Here is an 18,832-nt window from a genome sequence, read left to right on the forward strand (position 1 = left end):
AACATGTCTGATGAAGCATTATGGGAAATGTAGTGGATGTTAACAAGGTGACAGGTAGATCTGGAAAACATGTACAATCATAAAACATTTCAACACATGACAGAACACGATTTCATTTACCAGTTAGAATCAGTTTGTGTCTTGTCGGTGACTTTGTGTCTGTATAAGACGTTAGTTAAGTCATGTACGACTGTTAAATATACAGCTCAACATTCAACTTGGATATTCTGGACGTCCAGAAAGAGCATAGATGTGACTGGTTGTTTTGAGATGATGACAAATATAAGATGAGATTTGGGCTGGATATGTCACATGTTAAGCTTACTTCATAAAAATAATTTAAACATTTATGTACATTGTCTTTCAACAATTGTAAGAGTGCACGTTAGTACAGTGTCCCTCTGGAGTTGAGTAGTTTTGCTCATGCTCACACATAGGAGTGAACTTAAGAATTATTTTGGGGTCATTTTGGGAGAAAAGTGGAGCATGTCAGATACTAAGATGACCTTTGCCCCACACAAACACTTATTGCAATATGGGGAAATCTTGTAAAACTATACATTCCTGCTCCATGGTGACTATCGTTTATTATTACCTACGAGGGCGAACATATCGGGGTTCATATTTTGCATACGATGCCCTAGGGCAAAATATCACTTTGTCATGGTGACGTGACGTCATGAACAATGCTATGACGTCACATTTCTTCTGTGACTTTGTGTTCTACATGCGACAACGGCGGGTAGCCAGCCTGTGTTTGAAAGTAGATTTGGGTTTTCCTCAATTTGACGACTTCGGTAATAAATAGAATATTATACTCGTGCCCATATCATACTATGTTTACGACACTCGTGCCTAAATATCAGTATATCCCTCGCTCTCGCTCAGGAAATACCAACATTTAGGTACTCGTGTTGTAAACATAGTATGACATGGGCACTCATATAATATCCTCTATTTATTACTTGAAATGAAGCTTAACATGCACCATGTCAATCCCAAAATTGTACCCTATTCTAACAACTTCCCCAGACAACCATTTCAATTTATTCCCCACCTGGACAATCAGAATATCCCCATCACTTGTAGTGTATGAACAGTCCTAGGTCGTGAAGTTTCCACTGTTATTTGAAGAACCTATTTGGTTAAAGCCTTTTTACATGTTTTGAAAATTACAAGGGTCGTTAGTCTTGAAAATCAATGAGATATGTTTTGCTACACAAACATACCAAACTCTGCTGGTGGACTTATGGTGAGAACTGTAGTTTAGTTCGTACTGATTTGTAATGAATAAGCTTATTTTCTATAAGGAGTTACTGTATTTCATTGCTTCGAGGCATATGATGTATGTTGTGATCAGAAGAGGAAGTGTGATGGTGCAAGGTGGAGTCGTAAAGTTGGCAGTGACAGACAGAGACATGGATGATTGATGTGAGGATGATGTGTTGAGGTCATTGTTGTAGATGTATACAGAGTTGGTCCACTGGTGTTGTGACGTCTGCTGTAATGTCCAACAGAGCTGTTGAAGTTACTGCATATCGTACACGGGGTTGGTCCACTAGAGTGACGTCTGCTGTAATGTCCAGCAGAGCTGTCAAAGTTACAGCATATCGTACATAATGTTGGTCCACTAGAGTGATGTCTGCTGTAATGTCCAGCAGAGCTGTCAAAGTTACAGCATATCGTATATAATGTTGGTCCACTAGAGTGATGTCTGCTGTAATGTCCAACAGAGCTGTTGAAGTTACAGCATATCGTACACAGAGTTGGTCCACTCGTGTTGTGACACCATGCTATAAACCATTTTGACTGTCACATAATTTACAGTCTTGTGCTTTAATTTTATGCACCAGTATGGCACAGTTTTGAAAAGTGATATGTATAAACTCAGTGCTGCAAACATGGACAATTCATGCATGTTCCTGTTCACTTCACACAAAGAATCCAGCAGGAAATACCACAATACATCAGTAAATATGTAGAAATGTGACACGCACAAGATATGAATGAGGTCAACAATGATACAACGTAAAATTGAGACATACAAACTCGACAACAAACTGTAAACATTCATTTAAAAAATCCCTGATAATATCTATAATGTTTATGCTACTTTCCTAATCATGATCTAGGCTTCATTTTCATTACTGTAGTCTTCATCTGAATCCAGTCTTGCCAGTCGCTGTTAAACCACACGATGCCGGTGTCGTAACGGCCATTGAGGTTGCTGTACTGACAATGGCGATACCACCAACCGGAAGTGAAGTACAGGGCGCAGTGTGTGCTGCTCAGGTCATTGTCCTTATCCTGAGTACTGAAGGCCATGTCATTAGAATAGTCCATTCCATCTGTAGCGTTGCCATGGAAACCTTGTACCCGTAACTTATAATTTTCCTCTTTTGTGGAAATTGCAAACTCGTCATATTCCACAAACCAGAATCCATTGAAGACATCCGTCATTTCAATCCTGAGTGAGTAGTTATTATGCTTTGTCATCAGATGAATGAATTCATTGCCAACCCAGAATTCATCTTCAGCGGAACCAAATCCGATGGCATATTCTGCCCAAGATCGGCTGAAGTTGACCTTGCCATGCACACGTTTCTGAATCAGTGTCCAACCTCCATCAGCCTCCATGTTGCAGTAGACGAACACTGACTGCAGCGCCCCCTTGGGGTAGATGATGTATTTCCCAGAGTCTTGGAACCCACGCCTGTAGTAGCCATCACAATCTGGAAGCAAAGAATGAATGGCCATTACTTTCAAAACTGTTTAGAATATCTTAAGATTGAACAACAATGAGTACCAAGATACAACTATCAATACCCACAGTGAATAATAACAAAAAGAAATAGCCGCTGTCCTAAACCATTGGCAAATTAGGCTGCATGGAAAGAGTTTCCTTTAACCCCTGTTTCAAACCCAAACCCAAACCCAAACCCAAACCCAAATCCAAATCCAAATCCAAATCCAAACCTCAATCCAAATCCAAATCCAAACCCAAACCTCAATCCAAACCCAAACCTCAAACCCAATCCCTAAATCAAACCCAAACCTCAATCCAAACCCAAACCCAAACCCAAACCCAAACTCAATTTTCAATATTTGTAACATGCAACTTTAGCACATTTAGTATATCACATTTAAGCATTACATAACTGATTGTTTATAACATTTTACTAGGGGTGTTGATTTTGTTAAATTCCAAGTCAGGTGTTTTACTGACTGCATATTATTGTTTGTTTGTTGTTTAATACTGCAGTCAGCAATATTTCAGCTGTATGGCAGTAGTCTGTAAATAATCAAGTCTGGATCAGACAATCCAGTGATCAACAGCATGAGCATCAATCTAATTGGGATATGATGACATGTGTCAGCCAAAATTAGCAAGCCTGACCACCCGATCCCATTAGTTGCCTCTTATGACAAGCATGGGTTGCTGAAGACTAATTCTAACACGAATCTTCATGGGTCCAGACTGCAGATCCTCACCTTTGGGTACTGTGGTAAGGAGGTTGTTGACCTCCTGCTGCACGAGGCTGATGATGGGGATGTACAGCTGCCATGTTGAAGCCTTCGACCACAGCTTGTGCAGGAACACTGTGTTGTTCTTGCAGTTACTGTGGACCCTGTACAGAGCCCGGTCAACTCTTTTGATCATCTCGCTCAACAGCACTCCCTGACTGGACATGGCCGACATCTCCTTCTCCAGGGTCAGCAGGCGGCCATCTTGGTACAGGTCCTTGTTGGACTTCTGACACTGGAACAAAGTCTGATTGAGGACCTTGCTCTCTAGGTTGGCGATCCTGTTCTCATTGTAGATGATCTGTAGGGCGAGGTCTTCCACTCGGGACATGACATCCCCGGATGGTTGTGCATAGCCAGGTTGTTGTTGGGCCGTAGTGGGACTTCCGGACTTGATGCTGCCGAGGTACTCTACATGTTCCCGAAGGTCCTGAACACTATTGTTGAGTCGGATGATATGCATCCTGAGGACACGGTACTGCTGGTCACTAAGGAGGCGCTGATCTGTCATCTTCCAGTCCATCTGACCAACTGCCCTAGAGTTGTTGAGGATCATGTTGGTCATCTGTGAAATCTGCTGCTGGTTGAACTGCGTGGAGTTAATGATCTGATCACTGGCCATCTTCCACTGGTCAAGAGTGATGACATTCTGGGTGAAGTTGATGAGAGACTCCTGTAGCTTCTGCATGAAGTCTCCCAACTGAATGGACAGAACCCGACTCTCAACCCCATGGATCTTCTCACCCATACGGACCATCTGCTGCTCCACATTTTCGATATTTGTGTCCCGCTTTATAATCTCTTGTTCAAAGTAAGAGTCATGTCTCTTCAGAAGATCCTTGATCCTGGTCTCCAGCTCTTCTCGGTCAGCATTGTCCAGCTTGCCCTTGACCTGCTGCTCTAACACTTCAAGTCTGTCTTCAAGATCTACCACATTCACTCCATGGACACTGGATGAATTGAACGTCGGGAGGAGAGTATCAACATCAACACCATCTCCTTCGCCGCTGCCATCTTCTGCATCTGGAGGATCTGTATTGGGTTTTGACATCTGACTTTCAAAGCTCATATCTCCAGAACCATCACCAGAATCCAGATCCTCGTTGCCCCAGACAAGGGAATCTTTTGTTTGATTTCGTCCCGATTTGTTCATATATTCTCCATGCTTCCTCTGATCTTTTACGTGAATTTTTAATATTTTTACAACTTTACCATATTCATTTTGAAGTTTTGAAATTGCGTCACTATTTGTGTTTTCCTTTTTTCGCAAATCTTGCACATCGTCCATCAAAGAACCGTAACTCTGAAACAAATCATCTTTCACACTGATCAGTTTGGACATATTATGCTGCATTTCAAACATGTGGTCGTCCTTCAATGGCCTTGCATCTTTAACCAAGGTCATCTCATTTTTGGTTTCACGCTGTTGAAAGTCTAGTCGTGTAATGTCCAGCTTGATGTTTGTCGACTGCTCCTCAATGGCTCCAAAGCGCTCCTGAAGCTCCACAATGTGTTGGCGCAGCTGAACCACTTCAGCCTCAGCTTTGATCATTGTATCCCGGTACTGTCTTGTTCGTCGTTCCATACGACGGAGACGAGTTCTGTAAACATAGACCAACATAAATCACTCATTCATTTATCTGTGTGAATTTACATCAGATATAAAAAATGTTGTCAGTGTCATTCTAGTTCATTATTTCCAACCTATACTCAACAAAAGTAGTTAGGGAACAAGATATATTATTTATATTTTGTGAAATTGTATCTTCAGTTGTCGTACAAAATATCGCTCACTAATTTTTCTCAATATAGTTGTCAAGGTTCTGGTGTTATATCATTGAGTTATATTTTCTTGAAAACTGATTTCAGAGTATTTATCAGGAATAAATTGGTGGTTTGGATCAATTTGCGTCATAAGCACAGGATTTGGGTAATACTAGTAATGGATTAACAAGAAGCTTTTATTTCAAACTACACATTATTCCTATCAGCTGAGAATGAATTAGGGAAGTGTGATGGTATTTGTTAAGGGTAATATAGATATTCGCCATGGTAATAACTGATATGGCATCATTACTGAAAGACCGCCTCCGTGGTGTAGTGGTTAGAGCGTCCGCCGGAGAGCGGAAGGTTGCGGGTTCGATCCCCGACGCGTCATACCAAAAGACGTTAAAATATGGTACTTGTTGGTCCCTGCCTGGCGCTCGGCATTAATGGGTACAACAAGGACTGGTCGGCTCGGAGTCAGTATAATGTGTCTGAGTGGGGTATTCATGCTTCACTGCAGCATGGTATCTCAGTGGGCTTGCACTATAAAAGTCTGGGCTAGTACAAGCAGCCGCACATACACATACACACGCATGCACGTCGTCATATGAGCGAAATATTCTCAAGCATGACGTAAAACCCAATTTCACCTCACCTCACCTCATTACTGAAAACCTTTACAGTATTAATTAAATTATAAGATTGTATTCATTATTCATGAGTCAGTCCACATTAGCCAAACAAATATTGTCAACAAATAATTAGATCAAGATAAACTGCTGGTTCAGGCGAGGTGAGATAAAATAGGGTTAACATCACCTTTAAAATTGCACTAAAATGTGATACATTGTTCAGGTTATCATTTCATAAATTAAAATTACATTTTTTTCTTTGATTACCAGCCTGAAAGCAATTACATGACTGATTCGGCAAGTTTCACAATGTTTCTTCACAAACACGAGCCTATAGATTACTTCAACTGCCCTTTCAGTGTAACTTGAGGTGGTAGCACACAAACCGGTCTGATATTTCATATCCATTTGTTCAATTTTGTGAAGTTACATGTTCAAAGATGTATGCACTGGGTGAACCTGTCTTTGTTTTGGGGAAAAGGATCTGAATTTGGGCATTACTGCAACATTATTGAAAAGCACCAGTCTGGTATCAAGCACCACCGTGGTCATGTTTTTTCTCTTGTTGTAGTTATTTCTTTAAATTTTCAATATTTACTTTTCCTGTCATCTTTTTATAACATTTTTAAGGCAGTGTGTTAGCCTAGTGGTTAAAGCGTTCACTCGTCACACAAAAGGAATGTGTTTCTTTGAGTACAGTATGTGAAGCCAATATCTGATGTTATTAGTTATTGTTGGAACCTCACTCACTCTACTCTGTTACTATTGCAATGTCCGCAGCTCATTGTTTGATTGGCGAGCCATTTTGATAACGGTGTAATGAAAAGTTGTTATCTATGAAGTTGTATGCTTCATTATCACCTGCTTATCATTTTTGGAATCTGATCCATTTAACTCACTCACTCATTCTCACTCAGTGACCTATACCTCACTCACCGCCCACCACACACACACACTCACTCACTCACTCCTCACTCACTCACTCACTCACTCACTCACTCACTCACTCACTCACTCTCACTCTCTCTCTCTCACTCACTCACTCACTCATCCTCACCCACACACACACACACACACACACACACCACTAACTCACCCACCCACTCCCTCACTCACTCAATAAGTTCACTCACTCAATTAGCTCAATCTGATCTATACCTGACACATTGACAGCTCTACGCCTTCTCACAATTATCAGTTACAATTTCTACCCATTTGTGAATGGACAACGAAACATGCTAAGAAACAGACTAGGCCCATTTATATTTTCATTGTTTGAAGATAATAGAATCAAGTTTTAATTCCATCTTCAATTCAACATGCATGCTACTTCAGTGCCCACCAAGTACACAATATTCAAGAAAGGTTATGCAGGAATTAGCTCAAGACTCCGACCATCATATCAATGTAGGGTGAGCCTTCTATCTTGCTCCATCCGTTCAATCAGTATTACTAAGTGGCACTTAAGGTCTTGGCAGCTCGCGTTTTTGTCAAACAAATCATTATTTTGACTGCTTGAATGTTACACAACAGTGTGATAAGAGACATCAGTTATACGCCAAACAGCCCAAATACTGGCCATCCATTTCAACATTCTCGTTCAGAATTCTATTGGCCAACTAGTTGATCAATTCATCTGGAACGTCTTTAAAGTGTATTTGATACACATGTATGTATGCATACAGATCTCAATGTTGTTTGATGTTCTTCAAAGGGAAGGCTTGAAACAGTAATCTATTCCTGCAGCTATAAATAATTTAATACATAGACCGTTCATCTTTGTAGATTTTCTTAATCAAAGCAATGTTACTCCTACACAAGAATTTACAGCATCAGTATTCTTCTTGCTCAGTCATTTAATCGATAATGTGTTCATGCTGGAGAATGGTTCAGCAATCAGTCTACCATATCGCACTGAAGACCGGTGCCATGTCTTCCATGGTTAGACAGCCAATATGGTTGCCTGTTGTACCATGAGAGATCATATCTCTGCACGAAGAAGTGATTAATCCAACATTCTTGTATATGGAGGAGAAAATCTATAATAATGTTCGGACATTAACTCAGACAATATTTCCCCAAGTGGTATTAAGGAACTGCCATTATGTATTATGGTGGAGTGGTGGGTTTGGTCTAGGACTGTATCATATTTGGCTGCCTCTCATCCTCTTCATTTTATGTAACACTTTTTCATGAACCCACACTTGCAATAATAACCATTCCCTTAAAAATTTTCACATTTATATGTTTATTTTCTTTAAAAAATTAAACTGTCATTTTTTTCAGGAAACATCACTTGCAATAATAACCAACCCTTCAGTTATGTTCAGATTTATATTTTTTCATTAAAAAAAGTGGAACTGTCATTTTTCGTGAAACATCACTTGCAATAATGACCAACCCCTTACTAATGTTCAAATTTATATTTTCACATTTGAGAACAATTTGGTGACTGTCCCTTCAGCTGACCTCTCCAATGTATAAGTAACGTAATGCAGAACTTCCTAAATTCCTGTTTCCTTTCTGACAGTGTTTGTTTCCCACAACCTCTGTGTTATTGCAATTCTGAGACCATATTAGGTCAGACAAATTTTATTTCTTTTGTTTTACGGATCCACTGGTCGAATTCTTTTAAAGAATAAGAATTTTTTAAAAATAATTCCCCGTTCAAAAAATAAAATCCTAATGTTAATGTGATATAAGTGAAATACTTTTGAAATCAGGTGAAACCTAAACTCACTCAACTTATTTTTAGTTGATATAAACAAACCAAAAGAGTTAACATGGAAACTCATGTAGGTTTTTGCTTTGACTGGTGATTTAAAAAAAAAAAATTCCCCTCCTGCCTTTAGGTTTTCTGAGAACAAAAAGCCATAAAACAAGAAATAAAATTTGTCTGGCATTAACAACATCATGCAACTTCAAACAGACTTTAATGATTGCTGCTGGACAGTACCCCAGGGCCATTCCTCTGTATTTGTTTATGACATTGAAGTGCCTTAGATATATCTATTTCTTGATTGATTGTTAAGACTGAATGATGTACGTTGTGCTTTTCCTTATTGTATAAAATAAAGTGGCTTACTTTACTTTTATAAGATACGATAACTGTAAAACCCCTATGGAAAAATACATACATGGTTTTGTTATCAGTGTAACCGTGGCAACAATAACATCACTGTAGTCTTCAATGTCTTCAAAGACGTTAGAAGAAATGACATTAAATAATGTTGTTAAGCAATATGTGATTTGATTGTAAACTTGGTCAACAAATCCTCATGTCAGAACTGTACAGAAAATGCTGATTTTGATTGCCTCCCACGTTGTCTGTCTCCACTGTGATTAAACTATATGGAAGAATGGACTGGAGTCCCAACAGAATGTTCCTCAGGGAGTTAAGTTCTGTCTGATTGGTAGGCGGACAAATTTATGATTAGTCATTAAAGTATTTTATTTCAGAGAATATTGACCAATAGTCACTGAGATAAGATGCACCAATAATATGTTATTACCAAGACTGTGTTATAAATTCCATAACCCACATGAAAATTCCTAAAATTAGATACAAGTAGTGATATTTCCTGTCCAATTATTTTCAAATCAGTTCCATATTGTCTGGTACCGTATTCCCCAACCAGATCCGGCATCAAACATCTGATCTCGGACTTCTTGCCGCACTTAACCCCTGCCCTTACTCTGGCTGGTCATATTTATCACTACCATCTTGTAGAACAGTTTGATGGAATGGCGGAACACTTCCACTGAATGGCAAACAGAGAGACAGAAATGCCAGAACAGGGAGACAGGATGGCAGCACCGGCTTTGGTCTCTTTGTAAGGAAACAGCGCCAGACTGGTGGATGAACTGGAAGTATTGCATGCATACCCTGGTGTATTGGTGAAGCTTTAACATAGGCGACCATGGAGAGGGTACCAGACAAAACCATCAACTTCACTTTTGATAATCGGCTGGAGTTGTGTCCCTTTGGGGCTGATGTCAGTTTGAATTATTGTTTTAGGAGAGTCATAGTCTTTGTCTCCAAGACCCTGGAGAATACATTCAGCTATGAATTTATATCAAGTCTAGAATGATTTGGCAAGTCTACATTGTCTCCGTTCAAGGCATGTTCTTGGGCTCCATATAGCCCTAATTTTATTATTTTGGTTACATATGTTTTTCTCCAACATCAAGATGACATGCTGTTATGCAACTGGAATACTGTTCAATTTGTTTAAACTCAACTCACTCAGAAACGCACGCACGCGCACGACGCGCGCGCACGCACGCGCACGCGCCGACGCATACGCACGCACGCACTTGCGCGCGCACGCGACGCGACGCACACGCACACACACACACACACACACACACACATACTCACACCTATGCACGTGTTAACGTCACTGTACAAGTATAACAATCTTAAATGTGACCCATCAAATTTGAACCATCCCAAACCCAGAACCCACACATATTAAGAAAGATAAATTGTTGGAAGAATTTACAATCAGAGCATATTATTACTCCAGCAATCTACACAAACATCTGCAAAACACCATGGCTTTGAAACTTACAAAGTTACGTTCAAAAGGAGATATTACAAAAGCCTGTACTCTTATTTTTACATACATGCTTGGATAAAGAAGTTGTTCCGATAAGAATTGCTATCACCCCTTCCCCTTCAGCCCATTCCACCATCCCCCTCCCCATCAGCTCACCATCCCCTCCCACAATCCCACCATCCCGAAGACACCTGTCTAAGACATACTTGTTTTCTTCATTTTAAACTCAGACAACATAAAGGATGTAGAAAATCCCTTAATTAGTTTCCCCTGAGTCCCGAACATTATCTCAATGTAATCTGGACTTCTTTACATAAAACTGGTGTTAATCTATTTATCAAATAAACATTCAGGCTGTTATTAGTTTCAGCCTTAGCGTTCTGGCCGTGCTCTTTGAGCGCAAATGGTTTGCTCTATGAGACAACAGAACCTAGGGCTCTGTTATTTCAGCCCGGAAGTTCCAGAGATCTGATCCGGACTACTGGGAGGCGAGAAGTCCATCTGGACTTGGTTGTCCTTTGTACTTCAGCTGTAGAATCATCTCTGTGTTTGTTAGGGATTTCATGAGAACAGCCTGTGTGATTCTCATAATCTATTCTTATGTCCATAATTAGGAAGGGCCCCAATGACAAAATTTCTCTGTGTGGGAAATGCAAGTCATAATTTTCTAATTTCAAATGGACTTCTATTTGCATATGCTCTTAAGAGAGTGAGTGAGTGAGTGAGTGAGTGAGTGAGTGAGTGAGTGAGTGAGTGAGTGAGTGAGTGAGTGGGTGGGTGAGTGGGGAGTGGGTGGGTGGGTGGGTGGGTGGTGAGTGAGTGAGTGAGTGAGTGAGTGAGTGAAGCAATATCATGGCGGGGGCACCAGAAATGGGCTTCACACATTGTACCCATGTGGGGAATTGAACCCAGACCTTCAGCATGATGAGCGAACGCTTTAACCACTAGGCTACCTCACTGCTCCTGGTCTTAGTTGATGATCAAACATAGTCAAACACCTCTCTCCTGCTAGATGATCAAACATAGTCAAACACCTCCCTCCTGCTAGATGATCAAACAAAGTCAAACACCTCCCTCCTGCTAGATGATCAAACATAGTCAAACACACCTCCCTCCTGCTAGATGATCAAACATAGTCACACACACCTCCCTCCTGCTAGATGATCAAACATAGTCCAGCACACTTCAAACCTGCTAGATGACCAAACATTGTCAAACACACCTCCCTCCAGCCCCAGATGGGTGATGAAACATAGTCAAACACACCTCCCACCAGCCTAGCTATGTGATCAAACAGTCAAACACACCTCCCATCATCCCAAGCTAGGTGATCAAACACAGTTAAACACAACTTCCACTAACCCCAGCTGGGTGACTAAACATAATGAAACACACCTTTCATCAGCCCCAGTTAGGTGATCAAACATAGTTAAACACACCTCCCACCAGTCAAGCTAGGTGATCAAACATAGTCAAACACACCTCCCACCAGTCAAGCTAGGTGATCAAACAGTCAAACACACCAACCCAGCTAGGTGATCAAACAGTCAAACACACCTTCCAGCAGCACCAGCTAGGTGATAAAACAGTCAAACACACCAGCCCAGCTAGGTGATCAAACAGTCAAACACACCTCCCACCAGTCCCAACTAGGTGATCAAACATAGGCAAACACACCTTCCACCAGACTCAACTATGTTATCAAACATTGTCAAACACACCTTCCCCCAGCCCCACCTAGGTGATCAAACAGTCAAACACACCTCCCACCAGACCCAGCTAGGTGATCATTCAATCAAACATACCTACCCCCCGACCCAGCTAGATGATCAAACCCTGTTGGAAGGCAGAGCACTACTTTATCAAGTCAACTCTTTCTCCCCATCAACAGTGTTTTTCTGGTTAAAAGGTTCACGGATTAGAATGAAAGGTGGTCTTTTGTGTACTCGTTTAACAAATTATCATTTCGTGTTATCTACCTAGTGAGCAGGCAGTGGAATCAGGCAAAATAGGCCATAGTAGTGTGTTCCCAGTCGTTTGATGTTACGGAATGTTTCCAGGCTTGTCTGTGTCCAGGGTGTGTGTCTCCTACCTTCCAGGGGATGTGTACATGCTGTGTGGGTAAACAGCAGGTGGAGCTGGAGTACATGAGGCTGCCAGGGGATGTGCAGCTAGGGGTAGTCTCCTCCACCAGAGGCCATATACCAATTGGTATATGGTCTCTGCCTCCCTTCACTCATTAGGGTAAAACATGTGCATCTGGTAACATTGTCGATCATTTTACCTGCTTCCCACAAATGTTTTATTGTAAAGAAAAATATATACATCCACCCACTTACCTATCTACCTACCTACTTACCTTACTCCTTACCTTACCTTACCTTAAACACACACCCCACACACACAATGTACAATGTGTGAAGCCCATTTCTGGTGTCCCCCGCCGTGATATTGCTGGAATATTGCTAAAAGCCGCGTAAAACCATACTCATTCACTCACCTACAATCCATTATACATGCTGTTTGTTTGTTTTTTAAACCTCCTTATGTATATTAAAACAGAAAGTTGAAGTGCTTAGAAAATGACAAGGGGATGCTTGGAATATTTTCAAGGTTTCAGTAGGAAGTGAAATGAAAAAAAGACGCTAGAACTTAAATCTGCTGACATTAAGGTAGCGGCCAACCAATGATGCAATGTTGAAGAAACTCACATGGTTTTCCTGATAGTTACAAGACAATATACACCCCCTGTACTTCGCTGTGTACATTTCTGTAAAAACAATCTTTGATAAACATTAGAAAATACCAACTCTCTTATAAATTTTAGAGCTAGCTAAGATAATGTTCATGATTACCAACAGGTTGTTATGTAGAACTTATAAGAAAGGTACGATACTTTACCTACCAACCTACCTAATATACCCCCATCCAACCACCTACCCACCAACCCACATACACACATACACACTAACAGATTGTTCTGTAGCAGCTGGTCATTATGTGCCTACTACAGTTTACTACAGCTAATACAGAGTGGTGAACATTTAATTAATTCATTTTGGAAAATCTGCATTTGTTTAAAATTTATATTCGTCATATCCATTCCAGTGACACTCAACTTAGGTGTTGAGCATTAGTCATGATTTCATCATAACATTTGAAAAGAAAACTATATCAAAGTAAACTTAAAAGAAGAATTTCACAAAATGGACCAAGTTTTGACAAATTTGTTGTCAGCTTTCGACTTCCTCCATGCTACATTCACAGTGACAGGGGGCTGCCAGCCCGGTCCGACAACTTGGCCAACTTTTGACAGACTGGTTTCTAGATTTCTTTAAGTTTGCTTGTTGATTAACACTGCACTCAACAGCATCCCCAGGGGCGTAGCTACCATTCTAAAAGAAAGCCGCGGCTTACACGTAATGTTTTGAGAAACTATCTAAATTTACAGATTTGCAACCTATTGGGCTTACACGAAAAAAAAATGGTTTACTATGTGCCTGATCCCAGTTATATGATTGCAGTCGGTATATTATCAGATCAGAACCAGACAAACCAGTGACTGATATTACGAGCACCTGTTATATGCAGTTGTTATATGATGACAGCAAACAACCAAGCCGGACCACCCTATCCCGTTAGTCACCTCTTATGATGTGCATGGATACTGAAGATCCGTTCTAACACTTATCTATAACAATTGAACATGGGCTCATTGTGTTCACAAACCAATTCCTAAAATCATCCCTTCTCCAACCTTCAAACTCAACAGAAGGCTCTTAGACAACAAATGACATTACATATATTTCTCAATCTATAATACAGTAACATGTCATATTGCTTCTGATGACTCAAGGGGCAGTGGGGTAGCCTAGTGGTTAAAGCATTTGCACATCACACCAAAGACCCGGGTTCGATTCCCCACATGGGTACAATGTGTGAGCCCATTTCTGGTGTCCCCTGCCGTGATATTGCTGGAATATTGCTAAAAGCGGCATAAACCTAAAACTCACTCACTCACTCACTCTGATGACTGACATTCATGCATGTGTAGCAGAAAATAAATCAAACCCCATTATTGGATTTGAACCCCAGACCTTCTGATCCAAGGCTGGACACCTTGTCCACTTAACCAAGAGATCCACCCAGTAAGCAAGTTGACATGGGAAGGATGTCATTTATGGAATGACTTCACCCCCTCCTATATATGCAATTATCAGAGTGTTACTGTTATTACTTTTGACCTTTCAACCTTAACAGGTAATATTCATCAATATTTCACAGCCACTGGTTTGTAACTTTAAATAAAACATTCTATACAAGGTCTACTGCTTTCACTGGACCAATTACAAGGGGAGGTAACTCAATGGTTCATTCATCTTTGGAAACCTGATTCATCTATTGCCACCTCCCCACCACCTAATTGCCCAAAGACAGTTGTTAAGGTATTAATTTTAAAACCTGACTCCCAAAAGGAAAACCTTAGGTGACCTTGAACTATTGTGTCGATCCTCCATTTTGACCTGTGTGTCAGGCCATCAATGGAAATCATCCATCGTTGTGCAGGAAAGAATCTACTTAAATCGATATATAAAGGAATAGCTCCATTTATCCCCGACCCTGAGGGTGCACATTATAAACCAGGACCTCTTTTGGAAAGCCGTAATGTATTCTGTCATGAATGTTATGTTATAGTTACCAGGGTGAACTTGCTCAGATATCAATCTAGGTGTGTGAGTGAGGGACGGAAGGTAGGAGGCAGGGGCAAATTTATTGAGTGTGTTATTGAGGGATGAAGGGGGACTTGAGGGAAAGGAGGGAGGGTGTGAGTGACTACCTAACACAGCATCAGATATATAATTATTATAACACTCACTCACTCACTCTTACAAGTAAACTGTTATTTTCAAAATTATTTTCAAAAAAAATTCTGGTCCTATTAGTTAGCTAATTTAATTGTTTAATTAGTGCTTGACACAGTGACAACACTAGGCATTTTTTACAGAAACTGATTGCAACTTTTGGGACAGCACAAAGAAATTTGTATACTAAGAAACTCAATGGGCCTTAATTTACTTCATTTGGCAATAATAAGGTCAAGTCTTGCCTCTTCTTGTGTTATATACCTAAGCTAAGCACTGGCCCAGAGACTGTTTACTCTAGCCCTGATAATGCATTCAATAAAATATCATAAAGCTACCACAATAAACTGTTACAATGAACGCCAGTTACAATTCAACTCACAAAACATATATCCATGTTGGGGGCCACAGTGTTATCTTTGTAAACCCTGAATATGTGTTTGAGTGCACTCACAGTTGATATAGTTGCAAGTGATTGTTCATCACCCTAAGTAGGGCCCGTATTTCCTTATTATGAGCCCTTATCAAGCATAATAATAGTGTCCCACAATGTTGTTCTGACAAAGCTGGTACAAAGGGAGTATCATGTACTTCTGTTCTCGCCTCCTCCGGGACGATTCTCTTTAAAATCACATAAATCAAAGATTAAACTCTAAGATGTCTCCATCTGAGACAGCCTATTGTCTCCATATATCAATTTACAACCTTTTCTTCATTGGGTTTACTTGTGAAAATTATTGGTTGAAATGCATCATATTTCAAAGGGCTTCAAGAGATTCACTCATTCACTCTATTACGCTAATGGTTTTATTTATGGCTATACCTGTTCTCACATCAAAAGCTGGATATTGCAGAAAGATTGTAGGGTTTGAAGGGGTAGTGTTACCCTTTATAAAAATTAGGGCAAGAATTAAAATTGAATTTTTGACTTTTTTATGAAAACTATTTTGTTACCCAGTAGAAGGTTGTTATCCATGAAAGCAGAGACTATACCGATATCGGTACATGGTCTCTGATGAAGGAGTGTCATGGATTGCCTATCACAGTCTCCAGGATTAATTAAGATTATATAGCTTTTTGAATTGGTTAATTGTTTAAAACCAAAATCCATGCCTACAGAAATTCATATTCAGAATATATGGTTTATGTAAAGAAAAAAATATATATATATAAAAATGCTTTAGAACCTTTTATGTCATTTTAATATTATGCCAGTGAAGAGAAAACTGATAAGAAGAAAAAGATTTTTGATAAAACAGTGATATTCTTTGACAATCAAACATTGATAATACAGGTGGATGAACAGGTGTGTCTTTTATGGCTTTAAAAACACTGTTCCTTTCTGAATGTCGAGCCAAGCACTGAGGGAAAGATAAGTAGATGAATGCTATCTATTGTTAATCAATGACATATCTTACATCACATCTATCAAAGCATGTACATATACACCTGTCTCTTAATGAATTGTTAAGTGTAAACTCACCTGTCTTTCTCATGCACCTGTTCCATGTCTGAGACTTGGCGTTGCAGCTTGAGAAGCACTGAATATAATCCAGCCCTAGGGGTAGGGGGTGAGGCTAGGGGGGCTGGTTCCGTCTCCACCCCCTCCCCACGCCCCAGTCTCACCACTCCTAGCACCAACACAAACGGCCAGGTCCACATGTCCTTCATTTCCACAAAGAACACAAGTGTCAGAACAAAAAAATATTACATATGTGGAAACCAAATTGTTTAGCTGATCTGTATGAGTAAGAGAAGATGGAACCTTATGCATTTCTCCATAGCCTGTCGGAGAGCGTAATTGGCCACTTGAATGATGCCGGGATGGTCTCACAGCCGCCCATAGGGAGGCCCTCCTTCACTGTCAAGCAACCCACACTCCAGTTGTCCTACTAGCAGTGATTATAGGACGTTCTCTCTCACACTTTTATACCAATTGTTTTGTGAGGCCGGTTCACTTTCCCTGTGAGGTGAGATGAAGCCTCTCTGTAGCCTCTTCTGTATTTGTGTGAGTGTTTATACAAGCCATATGGTCTGGTCCTCTCACACATGGCACCGGTAAACTCAATGTCACATTCAGTCTTGCTGTTTTCTTCTAATCTCCCAGATTTGACATGTGCTTTATCCAAAGCCTTTGATGGCATGTTGAGTCATATCAAATATTACCTTGTTTCACTGGAGTATTATATGTGTGTATTATCGTGAAGGTTATATTGCCTCGCCTGCAATGATCACAATAGATTTGCCGTTATTAATTCTGCTCTTATCATTGTATCATGTTGTCTTTGTATTGAGGATAACATGTGCAGAGGTTCTGCCTGACACCCCTGTAACACAATGGACTGGCTCAATCTGTATATTCTTATAGGGCATTGAGTAAGGGCTATCTCATGTTGTTGGAAATCTGGGGTCATATATAGTGCTCACACAATGCCTTTCTTGTTATTCTTGATTCTGTTGCAAGTATCCTTGAGATGATATTGCAGGAGACTAAGTCCACCCTTCTACCCTTGACATGGTGCCTACACTGGTCTTATCCACCCACCACTCACCCAGCATCAAGTACCTCTTACAACTGCTATTTCCCTCACCCTCTCCACCCCTTTGTCCCACCCTGTCCCCACTGACTCTGTGCCCTACATTCAGACCTTTTCCCCAGTCCAACTGACACTACCCTCCAATACTCCAGGTCACACTACCCTTCACTACCCCACTTCACACTACCTCCACTATCCCCACATTACACTACCCTCCACTATCCCCATCTCACACTACCCTCCAATATCCCTATGTCATACTACCTTCCACTACCCCACCTAACATCATCCTTCACTACACTTCTCACACTATCCTAACACTACCCCACTTCCACACCACACACTTCCTACCTCCACTATCCCCACATTACACTACCCCTCCACTATACATTACCTCCACTATCCCTTACCTACACTCCAGTATCCCACCTCACACTACCCTCCAATATCCCTATCTCATACTACCTTCCACTGCCCCCACTAACATTATCCTTCACTACCCCACTTCACACTATCTATCCCCATACACTAACACTTTCCTTCACTAACCCACTTCACACTACCTCCACTATCCCCACATAACACTACCTTCACTACCCCCTTCACACTACCTCCACTTCCCCACATTACACTACCTTCCAACTTCACACTACCTCCTCTATCCCCACCTAACACTACCTTTACCCCACTTCACACTACCTCCTCTATCCCCACCTAACACTACCCTTCTACCACACTTCACACTTCTATCCCCACTAACACTACCCTTCACTACCCCACTTCCACTACCTCCAATAACACTACCCTACCTCACTATCCCCACCTAACACTACTTCACACCCCACTTCACACTATCCCCACCTAACACTACCCTTCACTACCCCACTTCACACTACCTCCTCTATCCCCACCTAACACTAACCTTCACTACCCACTTCACACTACCT

The 18,832-nt window shown here is 40.8% G+C and overlaps 2 protein-coding genes across 2 annotated transcripts in view; one reads left to right on the plus strand and one right to left on the minus strand.

Annotated features, from left to right (window-relative positions):
- Nucleotides 1-18,832, plus strand: part of LOC124269825 — a 119,718-nt gene that overhangs the window by 75,101 nt on the left and 25,785 nt on the right.
- Nucleotides 1,138-17,252, minus strand: LOC124269838. Its single transcript, XM_046704874.1, has 3 exons — nucleotides 16,832-17,252; nucleotides 3,493-5,126; nucleotides 1,138-2,732 (listed from the first exon to the last, which is right to left on the minus strand). The coding sequence occupies exons 1-3, from the start codon at nucleotides 17,017-17,019 to the stop codon at nucleotides 2,122-2,124; spliced, it is 2,433 nt and encodes an 810-aa protein (XP_046560830.1). The 5' UTR covers nucleotides 17,020-17,252; the 3' UTR covers nucleotides 1,138-2,121.

The sequence above is a fragment of the Haliotis rubra genome, unplaced genomic scaffold (genome assembly GCF_003918875.1).
Source record: "Haliotis rubra isolate DU_JTF1 unplaced genomic scaffold, ASM391887v1 Scf148, whole genome shotgun sequence".
Lineage (NCBI taxonomy): Eukaryota > Metazoa > Mollusca > Gastropoda > Lepetellida > Haliotidae > Haliotis > Haliotis rubra.

Excerpts from the sequence above, each read along its gene's own strand:
- LOC124269838 (XM_046704874.1), bottom strand. The coding sequence starts at position 17,019 with ATGAAGGACATGTGGACCTGGCCGTTTGTGTTGGTGCTAGGAGTGGTG. Across the intron at positions 5,127-16,831 it reads CAGGTGCATGAGAAAGACAG|AACTCGTCTCCGTCGTATGG; the intron begins GTGAGTTTACAC and ends CTATGTTTACAG. Across the intron at positions 2,733-3,492 it reads CCTTACCACAGTACCCAAAG|ATTGTGATGGCTACTACAGG; the intron begins GTGAGGATCTGC and ends CTTTGCTTCCAG.